Consider the following 26,014-nt stretch of genomic DNA (forward strand, 5'->3'; position numbering starts at 1 on the left):
AGCCAAAGTTAGCGGGCCACGTGAGTGGTCGGGGACAATCGAAGAGCCCGATTCAGGTGATGACACTTCGCTTCAGGGTGACTCCCCCCTCCCCCCCGCAAGTCCTATAAAGGTTGGAGCGGTCTCACTCTGTCTCTCCCCCCTCACCTCGCCTCATCTCTCTGCCTGACATCGCTACGACCCACCTCCTGCTGCGTGGACTCCGCCTCCTCATCTCCGCCCACATGATGTTGACCCCACCTGCCTACCTGGTCCCACCTACCACTCCATCCACACACTCTGGACTCCGCCCCTTCTCCACGCCCACGGTCTCCACATGTGCTGTTTAAGCCAGAGATGACGCGCCAGCTGCTGGGTACCACACCACGGAGCATCCCCCCCGAAACGTATTTGTGGCACGTTCGTACAATCAAGTACAAAGGTACCGAGATCGTAGCCTGAACTCTCCCTTCTCGTCTCAATACTCCCTCTTCATCGGGTTTTCTGTGTCTGTGCATGTGCGCGTGTGCATGTGTGCGCGTGTGCGCGTGTGCGCGTGTGCGCGTGTGCGCGTGTGCGCGTGTGCGCGTGTGCGCGTGTGCGCGTGTGCGTCCTGGCGCCTGTCTGCTTAAGTAAGACTGCAGAAGATCGTTGTTATCATTATTATTATCCCCCCCACCCCCCCCCCCAGAGGGAGGGAGCGGGCTATTGCAATCATCCGGTTTGTTTATCTGTTTGTTTGTTTGTCTGTCTGTTAGCAACTTCACGGCAAAACGGCTTTAGCAAACACTATCAAATTTAATCCACAGGTGGGCAATGAACCTTGGACGACCCCATTAACTTTTGGGTCCATTTGGATCAAAGGTCAAGGTCATGAAAATATCAAAATCGTTTTTCGCTCATAACTTTGTTAAAAATGATCTGATTTACTTCAAACTAAGCTTGTAGTGAACCTTATTCTATTTGTCACTTATAATCCGACCCATTCCTATAGTGAAAAATGCATATTTGTGAAGATCGGAAGAGTCCGAAGTTTTGGGGGTCATGGTCATCGGTCAAAATTACAAATTTTCCATTAAAACTAAAACATGGTTACAAAAATACAACTTTACGGGAAAACGGCTGGCTCAAACACTGTCAAATTGTATCCACAGGTGGGTAATGAACCTCGGACGACCCCATTAACTTTTGGGTCCAATTTGGTCAAAGGTCAGGTCACGAAAAGGTCAAAATCGTTTTTCGCTCAATACTTCGTCAAAAATGGTTTAATTCACTTCAAACTAAGACTAAAACATTCCTTATAATTATAATCAACATTCAGGTTAAGGATGTATAGAATTTGATCCACAAAATAACTTTATGCCTTAAATGGGCAGGATTTGTTGTGCCTGGCAACACTTATTAGTTTCGCGTTAAGTCTGCTCTTTGTCCGCTTTTGTAAGTTGCTTGTTATTTGCTGCACCACACCTCAATAAATCTTGATCGTGCCACATACCTTTCTTCGCCCATTGTTCATAAATTATTATTAGGAATGTTCCCAGCTCGTTTTGGTGGTTTCTTTCATTGATCCAGCATGGTTCAAATCCAGGCTAGCCGGGACTTTATTCCCAACGATCCGTTCCTTTTCGCCAGTACGTCCTTAGCCCTTCGTTAGTCTGCTGTGTCATTCAAACGTGGTTAGTCTGGTGGGGTGTATGCACACCCCAATGTGAAAATGCATGTAATGTTACTATTTTTTAAAAATGTAAAAAAATGTGGGGTGCCAAAACACCCCATGGAAACTAACGAAGGGTTAGCAGTGTCTCTCGGCTGTATCCGATCCAGTAAAGTGATCCAATCCGGTCGAGTGATCTGGTTCGGACAAGGCGTACCGAGGGCGTGTTCCCCAGTCGTTAAACCACGTGGTTAATTAGGTAACCCGATTAACCCATAGACGACAGGAGGACCCTAGGTCACGCGGTTGAGTTATTGGCGTCCACGGTCAGTTCAGCGACCCGCCGCGTCACGGAATTATCCATGTGCGACAGCCTACAATTCCGGGGAGTCTGGTGGGAGCCGAGATAGCTTTTTCCCCCTTGTGGTCTTCTCACCCAACCCCCAAATATATACAGTGTATGTATATATATATATATATATATATATATATATATATATATATATATATATATATATATATATATATATATATATATATATATATTGTTATGGTTGTGGAAATTCACAGAGCACCATATAGGTCCTTAGATCAGTTATGTCGATAAGTCTGTGTTCAGATAGATTTCCCCACCGATGTCTAAGGGATTTATTCGTGTAACCGAGCTGTGATCTTTGAGGTAGTCTTATTCTTTTGCTGTCGTTATTTTGGACCAACCGCATTTCAACCACAACAACGCCAACCACAGCCACCATCTCCTAAACCACATCTCCCCCAATAACCAACAACGAACAACATCGCTTCACCTTCAACTCCGCAAACGCCGCCATCTTTGCGCCAGCCAAGGCGAGTTCCCAGCGAACAGCATCGCTGCAAACAGACGCGGGGGTTTCCTCGTTTTGCAGGGCCGGTGATCTCCACAACGTCCGCTCGCTCCGAGCTTCGCCTCAAATTTGGATCAGGAGATCGAAGGGGGCAGAGCTAGCGGGGGGTCAGAGGTGAGGGATCAGAGATCAAACCTCACCCCACAGATCCCATATAACAGCGCGCAGACGCCAAGCTCGCAATCAGTCAATCGGTCTGGGTTTGGAGTGGTGCCAAGATCAAGGTTCGAGTCCAGTGGAGGGCAGTGGAGGTCTGGGTTCGCCGAGGAGACGGGAGCTGGGAGTGCAGCCAAGCCTGCCGTGCCGCGCAGAACTGCGCGTTCGTGTGCGGGACGTGGGGAGAGCCGGAGAGCGGTTGCCAGCTGGCACTGAACGGTCCGAGGTGATCGGGCTTCGGGACAGTCTCTCTAAGAGAGCAAAAGATCCGTTTGTTCCTCTGAGGCGTTGCCGACTGGGCCCGAATCACCAGGCCGCCCGACAAGGCCTGGGCCGAACCGCGGTCACGCCAGCTGCCATGAGGACGGGACGTCGAGGATCGCCCCAGCGAGGCACCACGAAGGTGAAGGTAGCCAGCCCGGCCTCTCGGAGCTTCTGCGGTCATCACAGCTCCGTGCTCATAAAGATCCAAGAGGTCCAGTCTACCCCTCATCTTTCCTGAGGTTTTTCCTTGTTTCGTTGCATGAACGTTGTGGCGCCATGTCCTTAGGTAGAACTGTATAAGTGTACGTAATTAATAGAACGATGGTAGTTATTTTTCTTGCTCGTGTCTTGTCCCTACCCCCCATTCATTGCATGCTTGTATATCCCTGCATTGCTGCTTTGACCGTATGTGTGCAAATAAATGTGCTTGTGTGAATGTTAACCCTTTCGTCGCGTCCTTTTCCTTCATTGAACTGCCGTATTGAGTTCGGAATAATAGCTGGCTTTTTAATAACCGATAATAGAATTGGATCCAATGGGGCTTTCGCGATAATACCCCGCTCGGTTATCCCAAAACGAAGCGAGCTGCTTAAGCGGCTCGTTTCCAAGCGGGCCCCGTTGAGGTACAGTCTCTCGGTAGTCTGCCCGCGTGATTAATTAGGTATATCGACAATTCGGCGATTGACCCTGTAGCGCGGGTAGAGTGTTGACTCGGCTGTGGTGTGCTTGAAACACACCCGTAGCGGGATTTCGGTGTTTGATCCGGAAAGCTGCGACAAGATTGTCCGTTCGGTGGGCGAGGGCGGCCGCCATTGGCTACAAGCGGTCGTCTGCACGCCGGCGGGCGAGAATCTACAACAATATATATAGATATACATATATACTTATTTTTTTTAGACCATCTAGATCCTTTAGGTGCATAACATGCAAACATCTACAGTCTTTTTGCAAAACACGGACAATACGATGTTCAGCAAGTAATGTGCAAACTTGACGCACGCAGGGGGGCGGGTACTCTGCTAATTTTATACAATAAAAATCACATGACGATGAAGCCATTGCTTTCAGTTGGGATATTAAAATAACTTTGAATCACAAAGCAAGCATTTCTGTGAACCTCGAATAATGAAAATTAATAACTAACAAGAACGGCACAAGTTGAGCGCATAGTCTCGGCTCGTGTGATCATTCTGAACAAGAATACCATTGTTAACTGGAACATGTAACTATTATGGCCCATTTCCCGGTATCATCCATGCACCCTATTGTGTCACAGTTTCTTGGCATGGGTTATGAACATCACACATTTAATTCTTCACTCACATCGGGTCAAAGATCAGATACAAGAACTTTCAGATTTTTCGGATAAAGATTTCATTTCAACCAATTATGGCTGGAATCATCGATGACGTCATCGTTATCACCATATTATACCCCATGGGAAGTTGAGATATGCCAAGTTTCTACTTTTTTTTTTCCGTTGAGCAGTTTCGGAGATAATTATGTCCAATTTTTGTTTCTTCTTTAGTCAAACATGGCTCCCATACCATGTGACCGACGATGTCAAAGTTAGCATTGAAATATTCTCCGTGGAGAGTCCCTTGTATGTTTAAAGTTTTGCATCAATTGGACAAGCGGTTGAAGGAAAAAAAAAATTTTTTTAAGAAAAATAGATAGACAAATATCGACAGGGACACAGGTGGACAGCGCGCATGCATGCACGGGTATTACAATAATGTGGCATCCCCTTCGGGGTGAGACGAATAATGTACTTGTGGAAGGACGATCAGAACAGCCTGTTCCGGTGAGAGTACATCAGTGTAAGTGGTTGGGTGTATTCTCGTCCGTGACACTTGTTAAGGAAAATGAAGGGTTCTATCGTTTGGAGAACACGAACGTTCCCAAATTTTCGGACACACGAGCCAGCCGATTAACGAAACGAGTATTTAACCAATAATGTGAGTTAGCAATGATAATAACCTAGCCGTTGGGGTTGATAACCTAGCAAAGTCTCGTGTGACGAACTGCAATTTTCACCTGAACACGTACTGTTGTCAAAATGGTTTAATCACGTGGAATGGGTGTTGTGGGTGGGGAAACAATGCCAGTTCTGAAAAAAAATTCCTCTCTCCCAAAGGGAGTGGGTATTACGAGTAAACTCAAGGGGCACTGACATCCTTGCCTGATAAATCGACCAAATGCTGAGCAAAAAAGCTCGCTCAGATGATCTCGTTGCGCCTGCATTGGAGAAACCCCAAACAAGTTCACGTGACATATGACATCTCCAGCTGAAGGATGCTTTGACTTTATTAACCCTCCATCCCGGGACTGCTCCAAGATCAGCATTTTGAGTGAGCACCTTTACCTCTGACCTCCAAGGGAGAAGGCAAGTAAAACTCTGATACCTTTCCGCTTGTCGAGAATCTTCGATTCCTCAGGCACGAGGCGGGGCCTCTTGACAGCGGGTACCGGTTCTGGTGAGTCTGGCGAGTCCTTGATTATCTCAGATTCTGGTTCTTTATCTCTTTCATTCCCAGAACGAAACCTGTAATCGGTCATTAAGGACACTGGGATCAGATAACTGGATTCGCCCCGCTGTGGCAAACAGGAAACAGAGAGTAGGTGAGCTGCCACTATTGCTTCACATGCAGCCAAACCCAACGACTCCCCAGGGCCCATTTAATGACCCATTACCTATCTGCTTACCTTTCTGCCTCGGCCTCGACCTCTCTGTTCGCTCTCTCCTCCCGCTCCTCCTTCCGACGCTTGCCCTTACGCCTTTCGTCGTCTTCGGGCAGCCGGCTGCTCCGGCACGCCAGCAGACAGTCGAGCACGCGAGTGTGACCGGAAGAATTGGACGCATGCGCGCGGACCAGTGCCTCGAGCTCGTTCCACATCAACCTGTACTGCTCGTCCCTGAACGTCAGAATTGATAACACGGGGGACAGGGGGGAAAACTACACTGCTCGTGAAAGAAATGATGAAAACAAATGAATGAATATTCCCAATTTGTAGGAACCAAGACAAGGAGGTACAAGTCTCATTCTCACCGTTTGGGTCCCTTCCCACGACTACCGGCCGTCGAGATGGGCAAAGGATCGCTCTTACGCTCCATATCAACGATGTGGTAAATGGCCTTTTGGCACTCGAGAACCTCGTCGTCTGCCAACGCCTCCTTCACGACAAGGTTAGCCAAAGGCACGACCTGCACCGCATTCAACAATTAAAACAGACGTAAAATGTCACAGCCCCCGTTGTTTTCGTAATTTTGCTGTGCGGAGTTAAATGGCTCGTCCATATTTGTGTACAACTAAAATGGCCGCCGGTCTACCAGTCGGTCATGTTTGATCAGATTGCAAAATAAAGTCGGATGCACGTGTGTGCCATCATGTGCTGTGCTTGTGCAAAGTTTCAACAAAATCGGACCATGTATGTCCAAGAAATGGTTGGGGACATATTTGAGTAACAAAATGGCCACCAGTCAGCCATCTTGGACCTGGCCTCGAAAAAAAAAATGACGAGCTTATGTAAGCCATCATTCATTATCTGTGTGCCACGATTGAACATGATCGGTAAATGCGTGTACGATAGATAAATGGTTGAGTACTTGTTTGACAACGGGTTATTTTTTACTTCTAAAATGGCCGCCAGTCGGCCAATCTTTGATCGCATCTCGAACCAAAATGATGTGCGTATGTATACCATCATATGTTATCTTTGTGCCAAGTACGAGTAAGATCGGCACATACATGTCCGAGATATGGTTGCGGATGCACACACACATGCACATGAAAATCGAGACCAAATCCATAAGCCTCAATTTCGGACGAAGTCCAACGGGGCCTAATAAAGACTACACGTTGGTCATCTGTAAATGGACAACCATTTTTTTAATCACATCATGGGGATAAAGGCAATAACCATGTAAAGGTCAGGTCAGGTATGGGAGCATGTGCCAGAACAGCGCGTCGCTGCGTCCACTTTCCGCCGGTACTCCAGGGGCCTCCGTCTGGCCATCCCCCAGGCAGATGCCAGGCCCATCCCCATCTCCTTGAGATGATGGTCAACCTGCTGCAACCATGAGGCACGTGGTCGGCCCACTGGCCTCCTCCACTCATGAGACTCCCTCGCTGAGAGAATCTGGTGAGCAGGATCAGCGTCAGGAAAACGAGCCACATGTCCATACAGCCGCAGCTGACGCTCACGGACTATGCAGGTAACAAATCTCATCCGAGTCTCTCTCAGCAACCGCTCGTTGGACACAAAATCCGACCAGCGATAGCCAAGGATTCTCCGAAGAGACCTGGTACCAAAGGAATTAAGTCTCCGTCTCAGATCCTTGGTCAAAGTCCAAGTCTCGCACCCATAGAGCAAGACTGGAAGTACCAAGGACCTGAAGACTCGGACTTTCGTCCTCCCGCACAGGTACCGGCAGCGCCACACCCCATGATCCAGTGAATCCATGACTCCCCAGGCCCGACCCAGACGTCTATTGACCTCCGGCTCACAACCTGCGGAGACATGAATATCACTGCCAAGGTAAGTGAATCTATCCACGACCTCAACATCCTCACCACAAACAGACACAGACAGGACAGCAGCATCCAAGATGTCACCAAAAGCCTGGATCTTTGTTTTGACCCAAGAAATCCGTAATCCCAACGGCTCCGACTCCTCATTCAGCACCTCGAGGGCCCCCAAGAGGATGTCTAAAGTCTCCGCAAAGATGACTGCATCATCTGCAAAATCAAGGTCCGAGATCTTGACATTGCCAAACGATGCACCGCAACTTGATCTCTCCGACATCCTCCCAAAAATCCAGTCCATACAAGTGCTGAAAAGTGTGGGGGCAAGTACACATCCCTGACGAACTCCAGTAACAACTGGAAATAAGTCAGAGGCGGTACCACCACACTTCACAGCACTCTCAGTACCAGAGTAGAGTTCAGACATCAGATCGATCAGTTTCGGTGGCACCCCACGAAGACCAAGAATCCTCCAGAGGACATCCCGATTCACTGAATCGAACGCTTTACAGAGATCAACATAGGCTGCAAGCAGCCCCTGCCGAAACTCTCATCTGCGTTCAGTGAGGACACGAAGAGCAAGGATACGGTCAATCGTTGACCTCTTTGGTGTAAAGCCTGACTGCTCTGGACGCTGGTGCTCAAGCAGATGGTGGCGAACCCTATCAAGAATTATCCGAGCAAAGACCTTGCCCGGCACTGAGAGCAGCGTCACCCCTCGGTAGTTGTTGCAGTCTTGGCGATCACCCTTCCCTTTCCAGAGAGGGACAACAAGGCCCCTCTTCCAGTCAGTTGGGATGATGCCTGTGTTCCAGGCAGAGCACAAAACTGCATGCAACGACGCGAGTGCAGCATTTCCACCAGCCTTGAGAAGTTCAGCATGGATGCCACAGATCCCTGGAGCTTTGCCCCGTTTCAACTGGTTCACCGCAGCCCGTGTTTCCACAAGCGAAGGTGGACCACAGTTGATTCGAGGGTCAGCAACAGGGATTGTAACACCCTTGACGTCCAACTCGACAGCTGGGGGATCAGCCTGGTACAACCGCTCAAAGTAACCGGCCCAGCGGGCCTTCACTTCAGACTCCTCTGTCAAGAGCCTACCACTCTCTGCTCGAACTGCAGTGCTCCGAGGGATGGGCTTGGATGAACGTAATGCGCGAATTCCCCTGTAAGCGGGACGAGAATCACCTGTCCACAGGTGATGCTCTACCCCCTCACAGATTCCTCGCACATAGGCCTCCTTGTCCACCCTCAGTGCACGTACAGTTTTACGCCTCAGCTCCCTGAACAGCTCAGCTCTGCCATTCAGCCTGGCCCTGCGACTCTGGTCAATGGTATCCAGTGTCCCTTGAGAGACAAAATTCTTCTTTGCCCTGCGGTGAACTGCAAGGCATCCACCGGCAACATCAAGGACGGTGGTCTTGAAGGTGCTCCACAACTCTTCAGGACGCCGCACCGGCGCCAGACGCCCCAAGTGTCCACTCAGCCTGTTCGCAAACTCCTCAGCTACTCTCTCATCCCTGAGCTTGGCAACATCCAGCCTAGGCTGGGATGGTACCATTCTCCAGGATTTAAGGTGCAGCTTTAGAGTTGCTACAACAAGCCTGTGGTCAGTATTGAGGAACTGAGCACTCCGGTAGACCCTGCAGTTCTGGATCATCCTCCAACGACCGTCAATGAGGACATGGTCAATCTCCTTTGCCACACCGCCAGCGTTGGAATACCAAGTCCAGCGATGAGCTTGCGGGCGCTGAAACCATGAACCAGCCACCCTAAGTCCATGACTTCTTGCAAAGTCAAGGAACTTAGTGCTATTCTGGTTCATAGTTCCTGACCCATGGGGACCAACACACACCTCATAACCATCCCTATCAGTTCCAGTCGATGCATTGAAATCCCCCAAGACTAGAAGTGTATCTCGTCTGGGGCACTGATCAACCACAGACTCGAGTGTGGCGTAGAATGCATCCTTCACGGTAAGATCACTCGCCTCAGTCGGAGCATAAATAGAGACCAGGGAAATGACACCTAAGGAGTGACGAATCCTTAATCTCATAATACGCTCGTTGACCGGTGTTACCTCAATTATCATTGGGGTCAGCTTATTGGACACAGCTACAGCAACTCCTTGGGTATGGTAACCATCAGAGCGACCAGACCAATAGTAGGTGTAACCACCCACCATTATCTCGCCGCAATCCGGTCTCCGAACCTCAGAGAGAGCTGCAATCCCGATGTCCAAACGCTTGAGCTCAGATGATAACAGAGACAGGTGATCATCCTCTCTTAGGGATAGGACATTCCAGGCACCCACCCGAAGGGACCGCCTCAGGTTAACCCAAGGAGACCGCCGTCTGGTGGACGACACCTCAGCACCACTCCGACACACTCTCCCGCAATCTGACCCAGGGATGTTACCCCGTGGTTTCCCTCCTATCAAAGATTGGGGGTCCCGAAGGCTTTGCCCCAATCCCATCATCCGGTGAGCTGCCCTGCGAAGGGAAGCTGCACAGGAGGTACTCCCACGGAGTGGGTTTTCAGATTTTTTTGCGTTTTTGCGTTTTGCGGAATGAAGCGTTTTACGGTGGCTGGAGTGCAAATCCTGCCACCAACCTCCTAATAAGAAGTAACCCAACTGCAGGAGGACGTCCGCAGACACAGTTGGGCACTAGATATGGATGGCCGTTGGCTCACAAGGAGCTCCTCCGCCCTTTGAAAAGTAAACCGCATGTAAAGGGGGTATGTTGAAACCGACAAAAAGGGCAATAAAATGAAATAACATAATAAGGACGTTGAAGTCGAGAAGACAATGCACCGGCGGAATCACAAACAGGTTTAACGGTTGCAGTATTGTAGGGAAGGGGTGGGGGCGTGGGGGGTGAGCGTGGAAATATCAATCATTTTTGAGTGAGATGAAACATCATGGGACACGACTAGTAGTCCTACTACGACTACTGCTGCTGTTAATACAACAACATACACTACCACTACATGCCCAAACGTATGTGGACACCTATTCGTCCAACATCTCATTCCAAAATCATGGGCATTAATATGGATTTGGTCCTCCCTTTGCTGCTATAACAGCCTCCACTCTTCTGGGAAGGCTTTCCACTAGATGTTGGAACATTGCTGCAGAATTGCTTCCATTCAGCCATAAGAGCATTAGTGAGGTCGGGCACTGATGTTGGGCGATGAGGTCTGGCTCGCATTCGGCGTTCCAGTTCATCCCAAAGGTGTTTGATGGGATTGAGGTCAGAGCTCTGTGCAGGCCAGTCAAGTTCTTCCACACCAATCTCGACAAACCATTTCTGGATGGACCTCCCTTTGTGCATGGGGACATTGTCATGCTGAAACAAGAAAGGGCCTTCCCCAAACTGTTGCCACAAAGCTGGAAGCACAGAATCATCTGCAATGTCATTGTATGCTGTTAGGCCCGAGCCTGAACCATGAAAAACAGCCCCAGACCATTATTCCTCCTCCACCAAACTTTACAGCGAGGACTGCATTCAGGCAGGTAGCCCTCTCCTGGCATCCGCCAAACCCAGATTTGTCCATCGGATAGCCAAATGGCGAAGCGTGATTCATCACTCCAGAGAACGCGTTTCCAATGTTCCAGAGTCCAATGGCGGTGAGCATTACACCGCTCCAGCCGACGCTTGGCATTGCGCATGGTGATCTGAGGCTTGTGTGCAGCTGCTCGGCCATGAAAACCCATTTCATGAAGCTCTCGACGAACAGTGTTTGTGCTGATGTTGCTTCCAGTCAGTTTGGAACTCGGTAGTGAGTGTTGCAACCGACGACAGACGATATTTCTGCGCGACGCGCTTCAGCACTCGGCGGTCCCGTTGTGTGAGCTTGTGTGGCCTACCACTTCATGGCTGAGCTGTTGTTTCTCCTCCACATTTCCACATCACAACAACTTATAGTTGACCAGGCAGCTCTAGCAGGGCAGAAAATTGATGAAGTGACTTCTTCGAAAGGTGGCATCCTATGACGGTGCCACATTGAAAGTCACTGAGCTCTTCAGTCCGGCTCATTCTCCTGCCAATGTTTGTCTCTGGAGATTACATGGCTGTGTGCGTCATTTTATACACCTGTCAGCAATGGGTGTGGTTGAAATAGCCAAATCCACCAAATAGAAGGGGTGTCCACATACTTTTGTACTGTACGTGTGTGGTTCAGAGTTGACCGGAACAAAGAGGAGTTAAAGCTGTAAGTGAGTCCAAGGGCATACACCCCTATCCCATTGTTGTCCTAATTGTCACTGTTGAACGAGGAAAATAGATATTGACCTTTAATGCGCAATTTCACATTGTATACCATTAAGGGAATCAATCTCACACATTGCTCAATGAAACTGGGCCTACAAGATGGAACGGAGTTTGAAAAGAACAACCAACCGAAAGCAATTGAGCCACTGCTCGAGGAACCTGTCTGATGAGGTCTACCTTCTGCAGTCAGCGTATGTGACTACTGTGGAGATTGGGCCGCTTGAGAACATTAGCCAGTCGAGTATATGGACACCATGATTGCCAAAATCTTTGGTGTGTGACCAGTCTTGAAGGTAGCCACGAGCACTGTGGTTTTGAGTGCACTCAAGGTAGATAAACAGGATAGTTCAGAGTGAGAGATGACAAAGAGAAGCAATTCAGGAAGTGGTCAATGCGCTCACACTCACCGCCTGCATGTTGAAGATGGTCGTTTGTGAAATAATCATGGGCCAGTAGCGCGTGTGCCGCTCCAGCTGCGCCTTCGCACGTTCCAGTGGGAGCTCCGCGTCCCCTCGGCAAGAAAATCCTTCCTCCCCAACAGGCGCGGGAGCCAAGCGATTCTCCTTCATGAATTCACCAAAATCCTGGCACCAAGAAAAACAAACAACATTAATATTACAATGTCAACATGTCACATCCGCAAGAACCCCACTTCCCCCCTCACTCACAAACCTCAAGTGGACACCCCACACAACGAGTCCGGGAGCTGAGTGGGCAAAACAGGGTCAAACCATCACTAATTGCAGCAGAATTATTTTCACTTGTATTATGTTCCGACTACATCCCTAAACATGTCAAGTCCACCAAAAATAATTAGGGGAACATGTATTTTAAATTTATTTTATTTTAAAAACCGCTATATAAAGTGGAAAATGAAGTTGTTGTTTTTTTATTCTCACCAAACTATCGCAATATGTGCAGTCCTGTACAGGACACCTAATGAAAACTCTTGACCCTCACTATCCATTAACACAACTTACAAACAAACACCTTTATATTGAAATATGACAAATAAATAACTTTGTACGGATATCTATGTCGGTATAATATATATATATATATATATATATATATATATATATATATATATATATATATATATATATATATATATATATCTTCTTCCTTCGGCTGCTCCCGTAAGGGGTCGCCACAGTGGATCAACCGTCTCCATTTCGCTCTATCCTCCACATCTTCCATTGACACTCCAACCACCCGCATGTCCGCCCTCACCGCATCCATGAACCTCTTCTTTGGCCTTCCTCTTCTCCTCCTGCCTGGCGGCTCCATCCTCAGGATCCTTCTCCTGATATACTCCGCTTCCCTCCTGTGCACATGTCCAAACCATCTCAATCTCACCTCTCTCACTTTGTCTCAAATCGTCCTACCTGCGCTGTCCCTCTAATATCCTCATTCCTTATCCTGTCCATCCTCGTCACTCCCAATGAGAATCGCAGCATCTTTAACTCTGCAACCTCCAGCTCCGCTTCCTGTCTTTTTGTCAGCGCCACCGCCTCCAAACCATACAACATAGCTGGTCTCACTACCGTCTTATATACTTTCCCCTTCACTCTTGCAGCTACCCTTCTGTCACAAATCACTCCTGCAACTCTTCTCCACCCACTCCATCCTGCCTGCACTCTCTTTTTCACTTCTTTCCCACACTCTCCGTTACTTTGGACAGTTGATCCCAAGTATTTAAACCCATCCACCTTCCCCACCTCAACTCCTTGCAACCGCACCATACCACCACCCTCCCTCTCATTTACACACATGTACTCCGTCTTACTCCTACTGACTATCATTCCCCTTCTCTCCAGTGTGTACCTCCACCTCTCGAGGCTCGCCTCAGCCTGCTCCCTCCTCTCGCTACAGATCATGATGTCATCCGCGAATATCATAGTCCATGGAGACTCCAGTCTGATCTTGTCCGTCAACCTGTCCATCACCATTGCTACAATATATATATATATATATATATATATATATATATATATATATATATATATATATATATATATATATATATATATATATATATATATATATATATATATACACACACACATACACTAGACGACCTGTGAACCTGTTGGGTTCCCATTGTGAAAGCGGTTGATGAAAAAAATCATTTAAAGAAAAAAAAAAAAAAAAAAAAAGATAGTTCAAGCGAACTATACCGCTGAGGTTGTTTGCAATGATCAAATACTCCCGAAGAGTACTTGACTGAATCAGGAATTGATTTTTTAATAATTTTTTCGTTGCCCGATTTTAACAAAACTCGATACTGCACACCACAGGTGAATGGTGAGTAAGGTGGGCCGAAAATTTTTGCACCGTCGTGTACCGTTTTGGCTGTATTTCGGGAAAATCCATACAAGATGAGAGTTTTCGTCATATATAGATGTATGTGTATAGTTACAGCCAGGGGTACCTGTTTCTTCTTGGAAGAGCTTGACCTGGAGCCACCGCTCACAATTAAATTCGTGGTACGGTGGGTTACTTTACAACCAAGAACGCCACTCAGTCAACCACAAGTTCCAGTTTCCACAGTGTAATTTTTTTCCGTTTAACTCGAGGTCACGTGGTTTCCTGAACGGGGAGCACGCCCTTGGCGATGCACCAATCTTATCTTGATTAACTCTTCATTAGGGCGGCCGAGCGTTTAACCACTGGTGCGTGCTGACTATTACAGGTCAATTAGTTTGGCAATTACCTCCCAGTCTATCTCGGTTCGGACAATGCTGGATCAATGGAAGGAAAGGACAAACATGGACAGGTTGGAACGTCAACAAGGAATTTATTAAGAAGAAAATAAATAAACTGAAGAACTTTTTATTTCCTTGTGGTGAAAATAAGTTAATTCAAATCAATCAAAATAATTTCAAACAAATAAAGAATTAAACAGGCATTGATAGAAAATAGACAAAGAGCAGATGCTTATCACTATGCCTTACTTGACGATTAAACACGAGACAAGGGTACCCAGCAGATCATTCAGAGGAGAAAGAAATCCAGTCTCGCTCGCCAAGTACAAGTCGTCGTACGTCAAATAAAACGTCCTGAAATGTGTGAGCGTGCCTTGGCCGCCTCCAGCGCCCTGCCTTGCCGTGCACCCACCCGCAAACAGGATTGAATGCCAATCAACGTCACGTCATCGCCAGGAACCAGGGATGCCAAGAATCAGGTACGGAAGAGCAGGTGTCGAGCAGAATCAGCATCAATGGTCCAAGCATCACCCACCGTCAGGAATCACCAGGAGCCACAACCAACGGACAGCTGTAAGGAGCTGTGAGGCGCTGCGAGAAGCCGTTACCAACGATCAGAGCTGCGAGGCTGCAAGGCCCTCACCAACTGTCACAAACTCAACAGTCACCAGCTCACCAACCGTCTTGACTGGAGCTGAAAATAGCCATCACCCAGCTGTCACAAAACTCTCAGAGCTGTAAGCAGCCGCAACCAGCTGTCGCCAACTGAACTGTCGCAAACTCAACTGTCGCCGACTGTCACAAAAACGGTCCTCTCATCCTTTTTATAGGCAGCCAATCTTGGCAGAGCCATAAGCAGACCAGCAAAATCCACCTTGCCCATTTGCGTATCGTTACACGTGACAAAACTGCCAATCTCACGATCATTGTAACGGCACTGTAACGACGACTGGACGAATGGCAGAAAGGAGCCATTTGCCAGAATTACCGAGCGAAAACGTGAAGCGCTCATAAAACGTCAACAACAATTATCACATAAATGTTCTGCCCGATACGAAAAAGAGCAAGTTAGCGTCCATGCAGCTGCTGAACGGGGTGTCAAGCGTCGATGGAAAAATTGGGTGTCGAATGTCAATGAAAGAGATGTGGGTGAGGTAAATGATCTACAGCCGTATTTGACCGTCAGAATAACTGCTCAGGAAAAGCCCTCGTTTGCTTAATCAAATATACGGTAAGTCCAAGGTGTCCACCTCCAAACTGTGTCCTGATGGAAAGGAGGTAGACGAGCCTCCGTTGGGCTATCGGCTATCTCATGTGCATGAATGTGTCGTGAAGAGATAAAGGCCATCCCATAAAACGGAATCTATTCTTTACCCTTCTCAACGCATCAAAGTTAGAATCCCACCAGGCATGGGGATGGGTCTATCCTGGACATGCATTTATGGAAATAATTATCTGAGGACCTGGATGTTTGTATGCATTTGTTGGATCAGATTCTGAAATCTGTAACTATATATATATATATATATATATATATACATATACATATACATATACATATACATATACATATACACACACGGACACGAACTACACGATGCAATATATGATAACCAAGATGATAGGAGATGATAACCAGCCATATGTGGATCACTCAATTTTGGATTTTCAGATTCGATGTCAACATGAAGACCGATCAACAATGTGCTCTCTGTAAAAAAAAAAAAACCCTTTGAACAATGGTCAACAAACTGTTTTGTTGGGAGAAAAATGTGCTAAAGCATTGACCATGCCAGCTGTGCCACACCAAATGATGATGTTCGAGTTGTAATAGTCAAATAGTATGTTCTGAATACAGATTGTTCAGACATTTAGCCCTTTCGATCTAATTGAACCCTTTAGATAATAAAAGACTAATTGAACTTGATCAAAATAAATCTGTACAATCATGTCTGCCACCTGAACCTGCTCCAAGATCTGAGGCACATACCTTGAGTTATGAAGAACATTGTGTGGTCTGTAAACAACCTGCCATACATGACAGCGAGAGAGCAGGGGGTGACATTATTACAGCAAGGACAAACAACTTCCAAAAGTCTATGGAAGGGATTTCTTCAGGACGCAAGGATGAATGGTCTACTGAAGTTTTGGCTCGAATCATGTATGCACACGATTTGTTTGCTGCAGATGCAGTGTACCAGCAGGCTCGTAGCGGGAACGCCCGAAGCACAAAACAAATTCCGAACGAGCAATGTGCGGCACGGGATAGCAGCCGCAAGTGAAAAAGGGAAGGCTGGCCACATGACGCAGAGAGACGACGAGCTTTCACAAAAGCAGCCCAGTTCCTACAACAAAACGATGATGAGTGAAATACAATCACGAGCCTGAATGATAAAATGTCAGACTTTCTCAGTGACTGATTACCAACCACATGGATTTACCCACATTAAACCAAAACCATTGAATCATTTTGGTGACAAAATTAGTGTGACTGAAATCCATGGTGGTATCGGGGGCATGTTTTTGTGGAGTTCTCCCGGAGCGTTCTGATGTGGAATGGAAAACACCAAGATGATCGACATGACCTCCTGAGTTGATTCGGCTAATTAACTACAAAAAAAAAATCCATTACAATTCCCACGTTTTGAACGCACACCATGTTAAGGTGTACAGGGCAACTTAGTATGTCCTTCAACCACGGCATTGCATTCCAATGACAAAATAAACAACAAAAACAATGAAAACATTGTAACAAAGCATATATTAAGTAATACTTAAAATAATAATAACAATAATCATAGCATCACATGGCAAAAATAATGAGCATATAAAAATAACCCCCGTGTTGGCCACAAGCACATCTGGTGTTGGTGAAAGGCAAGCAAATGCTCGAGCTGTGCAGCGGACGGGTATGTAACAAGGTTGTGAAGACCAATGATAATTTGGTCCATCGGACCATCGGGTCCACTCGTCAATTTAAGTCGACATCCTGAGTGTGACTGGAACAAGAATATGATTATGACACCTTTGTAATTATGACACCCCGAGGATGCGTCACGTGTCCATTGTTTTCGGGAAATTATCATTACCAACCAATGAAAATCAAACGCTTTTCATTAATTGCTAATTTAAATATTTCTAATGGAAAAATGGTATAAAATATGATAAACTGATAACATTGTCTTATTTCAACATAATTGATGAAAAGTGATATTTCTGGATCGTGGGAGTCAAGATCTTTCATTTGTTTCTGCATATTGCCATAGTTTGGTGAGAAGAAAAAAAAAAAATTGTGTTTCACCTTGTAGGTGGAAATAGCATTTTTAAAATAAATTGAAAAATATATGTTCGCTGAATTATATTTTGGTAACCTTGTTATATGTTGCCTAGGGCATGTCATAACATAATACAGGTTTAAAATATATATATAACAATTAGTGGTGGGTCAAACCATTCAGCTCCTGGAATAAACTCGGCAAAGGCACAACACACCTGACACACTTGCACATCCACAAGGAACACCCCAATCACCAGGGACACCCACACAATACCCCCCCCCCACCTCCTTGCTACTTTCGACTAATTTTCACCAGATTTTACACACGTATACTACACATACGTACAAATAAGCTTTGTAAGGTTAAATCTGATATCTTGAAAAGTTACTGAAGTTTGATCATAATACATTCACAAAAACATCCTATTTGATTATCATGGGGTGAAATTGTTGTCACGGACACCGCTGACATGTGAAAAATACGGACTTGATCGTTCTGATTTTTGGTGAACCAGGTCTGTGACCCAACATGTAAATCCTGTTCAAATTTCAAGTCAATCGGATGAAAATTGATGATTTTATAAGACACTTAACTTTGACCCTTTGAGCTTTATGCCTGGTTAGGGACTTAATAGTTAGGGGTGGCGGGCTTTGGATCCGAGGGTCCTGAGTTCAAATCCCGCTCAGCTTGAATTAATACCAGGTGGGGTTAACTCAGCCTGTAATCCTTCCAAGGTCGGCAAAATGAGTGCCAGCATGCTGGTATACTGTGTCGAAGTGGTGACCCGTCCATGATTGTGCCCAATAGCCAAGGAGACTGTTTAAGCAGCACAAATGCTCTGCACATAGTATGGTCCCAATCTCCTCTCCTCCTTTGAACTTTTGACCTCAAAAACTATGTGCTTCCAGGTTTTGATGAGTAAACCAATTCAGTGACCCAATATTAAATTTCTGTTCAACCAATTAGAGTACCCACCCTCCGGGTGACTGGAGATTGTTACTTGCTGAGAAAAGTATCGTCTGTATACCACAAGAAGACTCCATAGATGTTAGTGTGGTGGATATCTACAGGGGTTTAACGGGAACACAGGTCTCAAGGGTCAAAGGATTGTAAAAGTCAAATTAATCCAAAGGGTCTATGGGCCTTTAGCATTTTAAGGGGTCTAAATATCCAAAGGGTATTTTCCAATAGTTAGGGTCTAAGAGTTTAAAGGGTGCAAATGTCTTCAGGAGTCTAAGGGGTTGAAAGCATTTTAAAAGACTTTAAGTGGTCTAAAATGATCTAAATGGTCGAGGGATCAAAGCTATCGAAAGGGTCTAACGCGGTCTAGAAAGTTCTAAAGGGTCTCAAAGCTTTTAGGGTCTTCAGGGTCCAATAGTTCTCATGGAGTCGATAGGGTATACAGGGTCCTCAAGTTCTAAAGGGTGTTATGGGTGGATCTAAGCCTGTCCCTTTATGAGCACGGCCAGATCAGATGACAAAAGCAGGTGTCAGCTTTGAAATGAGCAGATCAATGATGGGGAGGATGTCTCGAGAGTTGTTCCAACTGGGTTTGACTCACTCAAGGAACTTGCAAATATATAGGAGACTGTTGATAATGACTTCATACTTAGAACCACCTTATTCTGAATTCAAATTAGCCAGGTCAAGACTGCCCAACAGCATTCAAAATTCGATTGAAACGTAAAGAAACCCAATCAGATCAATTTCACCAATCAAATCAGGAAACTGTGGCCGGGTCCAGTTAAATGAAGAGTCCAACATATCGACTTCCAAGAGAACCAGCGATAGAGAAGCGCGTATGCTTTAAATAAAGACGACATCAAAACCAGGTACCAGCAGTTGCTATTGTATTTGTTTGAATGAGTGTCGAGCTTGTTGTGCACTGCTCCTTCCCAGTGCCATATCCAGGTGATGCATGACGTCATCGCCGGGCGCTGACGGAAGGGAGCACTCCGTTTTTACTCCGTTTGTCCGGGCGATATCTCAGCCATCCTTTGAGCAAGGAAGCTGAAATTTGGAGACAAACCTGAAGATGTGCTTTGGCAAAAATAGCATTTTATTGTTCGATTCATCAGTTAATTAACTACTTATCAATTTAATACTTATTTATTTCCTTTCTCTTCTGGGCAATATCTCCGACACCTTTTGAGCTGGGAAGCCGATATTTGGACACGACGGTGAACAAGAGATTTGGCTATAAAAGGGTATTTTTGATTAATCAATCGATTAATTATTCATTTTTCAATTAATTACTTAGTTTTCATAAAGTTAAAACGGATTCAAATGAAACGGTGGTGGTTTTGGTAAGCAGCTTTAGCCAATAAAGAAATTAATTATTTTATGATTATTATTGATTTATTTTAATCAATTCGTCTCCACGTGCTGCACGGCGGCATCGCCAGGTGCCGAGGATGCCGCGGCAATGTCGCACGCTGTAGGATTTATTTATTTATTTATTTGGCATGGGGGGCGGTATCCTTTGAATGTACCTCGACTTCTTGATGATTATTGTTTCTTCGTTTGTTTATTGGTCCTTAGTAATGCACATTAAAGCTCAGTGATATTTGATCAGCAGGATGTACACAGCATGACGATTTCTTATTACACAGATGTGAAATATGATGCAGACGAAGAAACGAGCTCGTCAGCAAAGCACCCAAACAAGAGGAGGAGGAAGGGCTCGAGTCGCACTGAGGATCAGGGAGCGGATTACCTATTGGAGGACATGTGTTCAGAAAATGACAGCGACAGCCTGCAAGACCAGATTCCGGTCCCTTCTGACATTCCAGATGGATCTTATTCAATCGGACAAGTAAACCGACACCGATTTGGATATCTGTGAATCATAGATTTCATGACTATTTCTCGACTTGAATGGAAGATTCTTAATCTGAAGTTGCCTCGACTTAATGTGCAGAACATTTACCGATCGTGGGTTATCTTTATTTCCCATGTGAATTGTAATAAAGATCTGATGTACGTTCCACAGTAGGTAATAAAACGGTATGTAACTCCATATTTGACGCATCAAGTGAAATTGATGTGACAAAAACAATCGCAATTGGTTTTGATGTAATTTGGAGATATTAGATTCGTTACCAGGAAGAATGACTCCAATCAAATTTACGATCCTGAGTTCTGGTAATTAGCGACTCACTCCCCGCTTCGGGGTGGACAATCCGGTTCTGGACAATAAAAAAAAAAAAAACAGCAGACATTCAGTTTTTGGACTTCTGGTGACCATTTAAGATCACGGTGGCCACATCGGATTTGTCATCGAGCGCAAATTTACTCAAAAATGAACTACTTGTGCATAATTCCAGCAGATGGTTGGCAAATAACTGCATCCAGGGACACGGAATCAATATCCGAGCCAAACAAATCCTTCAAAAGCCAGATTTAATGGCATCGGTGGCAAGTTTGGATTTTTGCCACCACGTTGACTTAGTCAAAATTCAGGATGGGTGACCCCCTCCACTAAACTGAAAGTATATAGTATTCGGGTGACGGAGCCGCCGAGATAACTTTGACAGGGAAAAAAGTGAGAGTTTTTCCGATGTTGTGCCCTGTCTAAAGGGATCTGAAAGGTGTAAGGGCTCTAAAGGGCTAAATGTCTGAAACGTATGTTCCAATAGTCCAATGTTTCTCACATGGGTCAACCAAGGCTTCACCAACACAGGGCGTGAAGTGAAACAAAGACCCAAAGAAAAGTTTGTACGACACGTCGAGAAACAACAACGCGGACGCCGTGCGAGATGTTGACGACCCACCGTGATGCGGTAGTCCGTAACCCGTCCGCCGCAGCCCTCGCTGATCGACGGTGGGTCCTCCAGTGTGGATCTCGAGCTGCTCAGGACGTGAAGGAAGATCTCCCCACCGTGGCTGCACAGCATGTGTCCCACCACCTTGGTGCCGGACTTGCGCGGTTGTTCGAGCATCACGGAGCGGCCTGGCATGACCGCGCAAAAGGGATGACGGTGAGAGTACATGATCATTGTCATCGTTGTCACTTCAAACCTGAAGGATGCGAGTTGAGGAAAATGCCAATGAGGTCGTCTATCCCCAGTTGCTTACAATGAAAACAAATTTGAGGCCTACCAAAGCATAGGGGTCAATTTGATGTTTGATTTGTTACAAATGAAAACATTAAAAGCTAAATCGATGGATGTTCAAAAACACCAGAATGCATCGTTCACTTCCACAATCCCAGGGACAAACCGAGATGGACATTCAGGAATGTTTTCTGCAAAACAAGGTGTATAACTACCCAGGTGTTACCAATTCCTTCATGCCATCATTATATTGAGTCGTTCCTGACGACGAATGTCTGATCACTTGCATAGCATTGCGAGAATCGCGAGACTTCACACTTGTTCCTCCATTTCACGAATGACCTCCTTCAAGCAACGACACACCCCATTCACTCCACGGCCAATGGCACGATTCTCTACCCGTCTCTCAACTTCCAATCTCAGTCGTCTTCTTCCCGGGCAATCAATACAAATCACACTTCCACCGCCATCTCTCCGAACTCTCATCCTAACACCGTAACGGAATGTTCCTCAAACCACCTCATTGGAGTCCTCCTTCAACAACACCCGATTCCTTCTCGTTTCAAATGAGCTCCAAACCGCAGTTCAACCTCTTTCCACATCCAGCACGTCCTTATGATATCCAGCCGAATTATACTCTTATGATACAGAAGTTAATGAGGGGTTAATTATTCAGTAGTTATATGCTAATGAGCATCAGCATAAGTGTTTGTAAACCCCGAATAGCATCAACCACAATCGGATGGATGTCCAGTTCAATTCCCCGTCACCCTTCATCCTCGTGTAATCTATTTCTCCCATCTCACATCCGCGTTTCATCTTAAATCATCCCCACTGTACTTTTGTATCATGAGCCACACACGAAGAATGGCTGTTCCATACGTGTTACAACGGAGCCTCTCGGACATGTTTTAGCGACATGGCTTCAATGTGCGTTACCTTGCACTCCACACACGCACAATGGAGCTGTCTGTCTCATACGTATGCACACCGTCATTCTCCGTTTGTCTTGTGTACCTGACTCAGTCTGCCAACGGTAAGTTAGTCTTGAGAACAACCGTGGAGATCGTTACCGCCCATTAAACATGCCAATCGGTCGTCTCGATTTCTTTACAATTCCATTTCCACTTCCCATGTCCCATCCCCATTTTTTGGTGGACAGGTAGGGTGTGTGACCACGAAGAATCGGTGTGGTTTTGGTGAAGATCTGGATGAGTGGTGGGTGTGCCGCGCCCTTCTCCTGTAACTCAAGATTTAAAAAAAAAAAAAATTTAACAACATTTTACCGTTCAGAAGGAAGTTGGTCAAACACGAGGATGGCCTGCTGTTCACATCGACGGGGGAGATTCTGTAAACCCCAGTACAGTAATGCAATTCTGCGTGGGAATGAATCGACACCAAGTTAAACCAGAAACAAGCTGCGGGAAAACGAGTAAAACCGACGAGTGCCACGTAAGTGTGCTCAGCGTGATGAGTCGCCACTAACCCACGTTGTTCGTCCGTGGTGTGCACCATTTGAGGGTCACCGTGTCCTTTGTCATGCCGTCCTTGCTGTTGGAAGACATGAGGCTAGCATCTCCTGAAAAGGGGTTGGGGGAGGGGGGAACGGAGGCAAATTGGAACAAATTGATTGGGCAGATGTAGCCACACCGAGCTGGTAACAACAAACCCACTGGACTCGCACACAAATGGCGAAAGGTTCGAAGCACGTTCATGTTTGATCGGATCAATTGAAGACAAACCTCTGGGTTGATGTGCCTCTGATAGTGGAGCGGTGCAAGTTCCATCCAAGGGGGTCGGTGAAAATAACAAACATAACGGAACAATCATTGAACCATCGACATTGACATCAAGGTCTGAGCAACCAAGAAAGGCCCGATAAATTGACGGGAAACAACCCCCAAACCAAACACGAGTTGTGGAGGGAGCGGAGCATCACCGATCTTGAAGAGCTCGGCGTGCGCTTCGCGGTGGTGCAGTAGCTCCACATCGTAGTTGGCGGAAGTGTTCGCATGCTGTTCTTCCTGTGGGCATTGCGGGTTTGGTGGAGAGATGAGAACACCAAGTTTGAGATGGCGGAGGGTGATCGGCCGAACGGGTTTGGTGGGGAGGACGATGGGCATGTCAGCTTGGGAGAGTGGTGAGTGTACCGTGAAAAGTGTTAAGAGGGGTGGTTGTGGGGATGGTGATGGTGGTGGGCATGGTACGATGAAGCAACTTAGGCTTTACCAGAAGCACCAGAGACGGTGGTACAAGAACAAAGGAAGGACAGAACCAAAATGGAGTGAAGTCGATAGCAGGCCATCACAAATCCCCCACGCTTACCACCAAAAACAATGTCGAAAGACGGTAAGAAGTGACCCAATATCAAATTTGAGTTTGAACAAAAAATTCCCCTTTGACCCAAGTGACCCCCCACCCTTTGGGGTAAGAACCGGCGATAACATCCAAAAACATCGTAACATTTCACACGTCCCCCAATGTTGATTACACATCCAAAGTTGCGCTGAAGAAGTTTTGAAAAATATAATTTTTTGGTATTTGACCTTTTGACCCCACCCCAGGGGGTGGAGCCAAAAATGATGCTGCTCTTGAACCTTCTTGCCATGTGGTGACCGTAATACCAAGTTTGGTGAAATTTTGCCCAACCGTGTAGGAGGAGGTAGCATGACGGATGGACCGACTGAGCAGATGACGACATCCCCCGTTTCTTTCAAAAAGCATGGCGGTAACAAGCTCAAGAGGAAACATTTCAATAAGATCCGTACACACCGATACCTTCATGGGGATGTTTGTGATGGTCGTGAAGGCGAGGTCGAAGTGCTGCTGAACCAAAGTGGTGAGCTTGGCTGAGAGGTAGCGCCCGGCCCGCACGCTGTGCACCTCGCTCGACAGCACGGGAGAGATCTGCGCACGCACGGTGGCGGCACGGATCGAAACGGTTGGCCAGAACGGGACCGACCGGTACGGGTGTCGTCCCTACACGACCGTATCGATCCGAGACCGAACGATTCCCCGATATAAACCAAACAGATTTCAAGACCAGAGTTCGTGATCACCATCATTACATGAGAAAAATAAGTTTCATTCTACACTCGCCCGGTTCGGCACAACGATTCAATTTCACAGCAGCGGTTAGTCGACCTCCAATACCCTGAGGTCATGATACAGAAGGTACATACCTCTCGACGGGCACGTTCCACAATCATCGAGTCGTCGCTCACGGGGAACACGTTTATAAACACGAGCTCACAGCTCTGGATCTGCATCAGGCTGAGAAACAAGTCAAATCAAATATTAAATCATCTTTCTACAAAAAAAAACATTTCATCAACGATTCAGGATAAGGTTTGAACGGTTAGCTCGTTGACCCACGGGACCAATCCCTTGACGTGCATTTACACTCCATTTTCACTGCACTATGCCGTGCAGGCCTCACCTGCACCACCAGGCCGCAGGCGTTCCTTCCTAGCCTCTTCATCGAATCGACTTCTTGAATCTCTCCTCACTTGCTCTTCTCTCCAAACTTTCAAGACAACACCCCGCAACAGTCTCGTGTCGTCCGTACCCGTCCACGATCTCTTCTGCTCTTCCCGACTTTGCCCCCTTTCCGTATTGTTAGTCCATCTCCTGCCTGGACCCCACAACCCTGTCGTCGTTAGGTTTACCAGCTACGTGTTGTTGTACGCAACCTCCACAAGATTGCCGGGTCGCCACTCCGACACAGGATACCAGCGTGCTGGCACTCATTTTGCCGACCTCGGAAGGACGACGGGCAGAATCAACCCCACCTGGTATTAATTCAACAGCCGAGGGGGATCCCAAGCCCACCACCCTAACCATTAAGCCAACACCAGGCATGTGCCAACTCCACCAGTTATAAATTCCAGGATATTACACAGCACACTGAACTTACACCACCCAACACTCCCTCATGTTCAATGTACAATCGTGGCACTCAACATGGAGGTTAAAACATGCATTCCACAATCACAGGATTCAACCACAAACACCACAACCGTCCCAGAGAACACGACAGCACCTCCGCAAACACGCGTACGGGCGGTACCTGTCGGAACCAGCGGCGAGTTTGTTGTTGTCCTGCAAGGCTCCCATTACCGTCTCCTCCAACATACGGATACTGTTATCGCTGGAAGGTGCAAACAAACAAAGTACACTTGACCATTGAACTCTACACCCCACAGGCCAAGGGAAAACATTTCCACAACACATTGC

General features: G+C 46.6%; 1 protein-coding gene and 1 long non-coding RNA gene across 10 annotated transcripts in view; one reads left to right on the forward strand and one right to left on the reverse strand.

Annotated features, from left to right (window-relative positions):
* INTS13 (integrator complex subunit 13) overlaps positions 1-26,014 on the reverse strand; it is a 37,112-nt gene that overhangs the window by 5,530 nt on the left and 5,568 nt on the right. For 6 of the 9 annotated variants that reach the window (XM_085871838.1, XM_085871836.1, XM_085871835.1 and 3 more), the window contains 12 exons: positions 25,848-25,928; positions 24,961-25,051; positions 24,551-24,685; positions 23,718-23,802; positions 23,521-23,538; positions 23,265-23,357; positions 23,065-23,154; positions 21,497-21,675; positions 12,145-12,321; positions 5,988-6,142; positions 5,644-5,853; positions 5,343-5,482 (listed from right to left, as the gene is read on the reverse strand). In XM_085871838.1, the coding sequence (XP_085727964.1) occupies positions 5,343-5,482; positions 5,644-5,853; positions 5,988-6,142; positions 12,145-12,321; positions 21,497-21,675; positions 23,065-23,154; positions 23,265-23,357; positions 23,521-23,538; positions 23,718-23,802; positions 24,551-24,685; positions 24,961-25,051; positions 25,848-25,928 (1,454 nt within the window). The remainder of the gene's footprint in view (positions 1-5,342; positions 5,483-5,643; positions 5,854-5,987; positions 6,143-12,144; positions 12,322-21,496; positions 21,676-23,064; positions 23,155-23,264; positions 23,358-23,520; positions 23,539-23,717; positions 23,803-24,550; positions 24,686-24,960; positions 25,052-25,847; positions 25,929-26,014) is intronic. The other 3 variants (XM_085871840.1, XM_085871842.1, XM_085871841.1) reach the window with 3 other exon arrangements.
* On the forward strand, positions 153-20,710 carry LOC147033708 (uncharacterized). Its single transcript, XR_015055609.1, has 2 exons — positions 153-421; positions 20,336-20,710. It is a non-coding gene; the product is annotated as an uncharacterized LOC147033708 (long non-coding RNA).

This window comes from Eptatretus burgeri, chromosome 2 (genome assembly GCF_056783735.1).
Source record: "Eptatretus burgeri isolate ZD-2024b chromosome 2, Ebu_testis_v1, whole genome shotgun sequence".
NCBI classification, from domain to species: domain Eukaryota; kingdom Metazoa; phylum Chordata; class Myxini; order Myxiniformes; family Myxinidae; genus Eptatretus; species Eptatretus burgeri.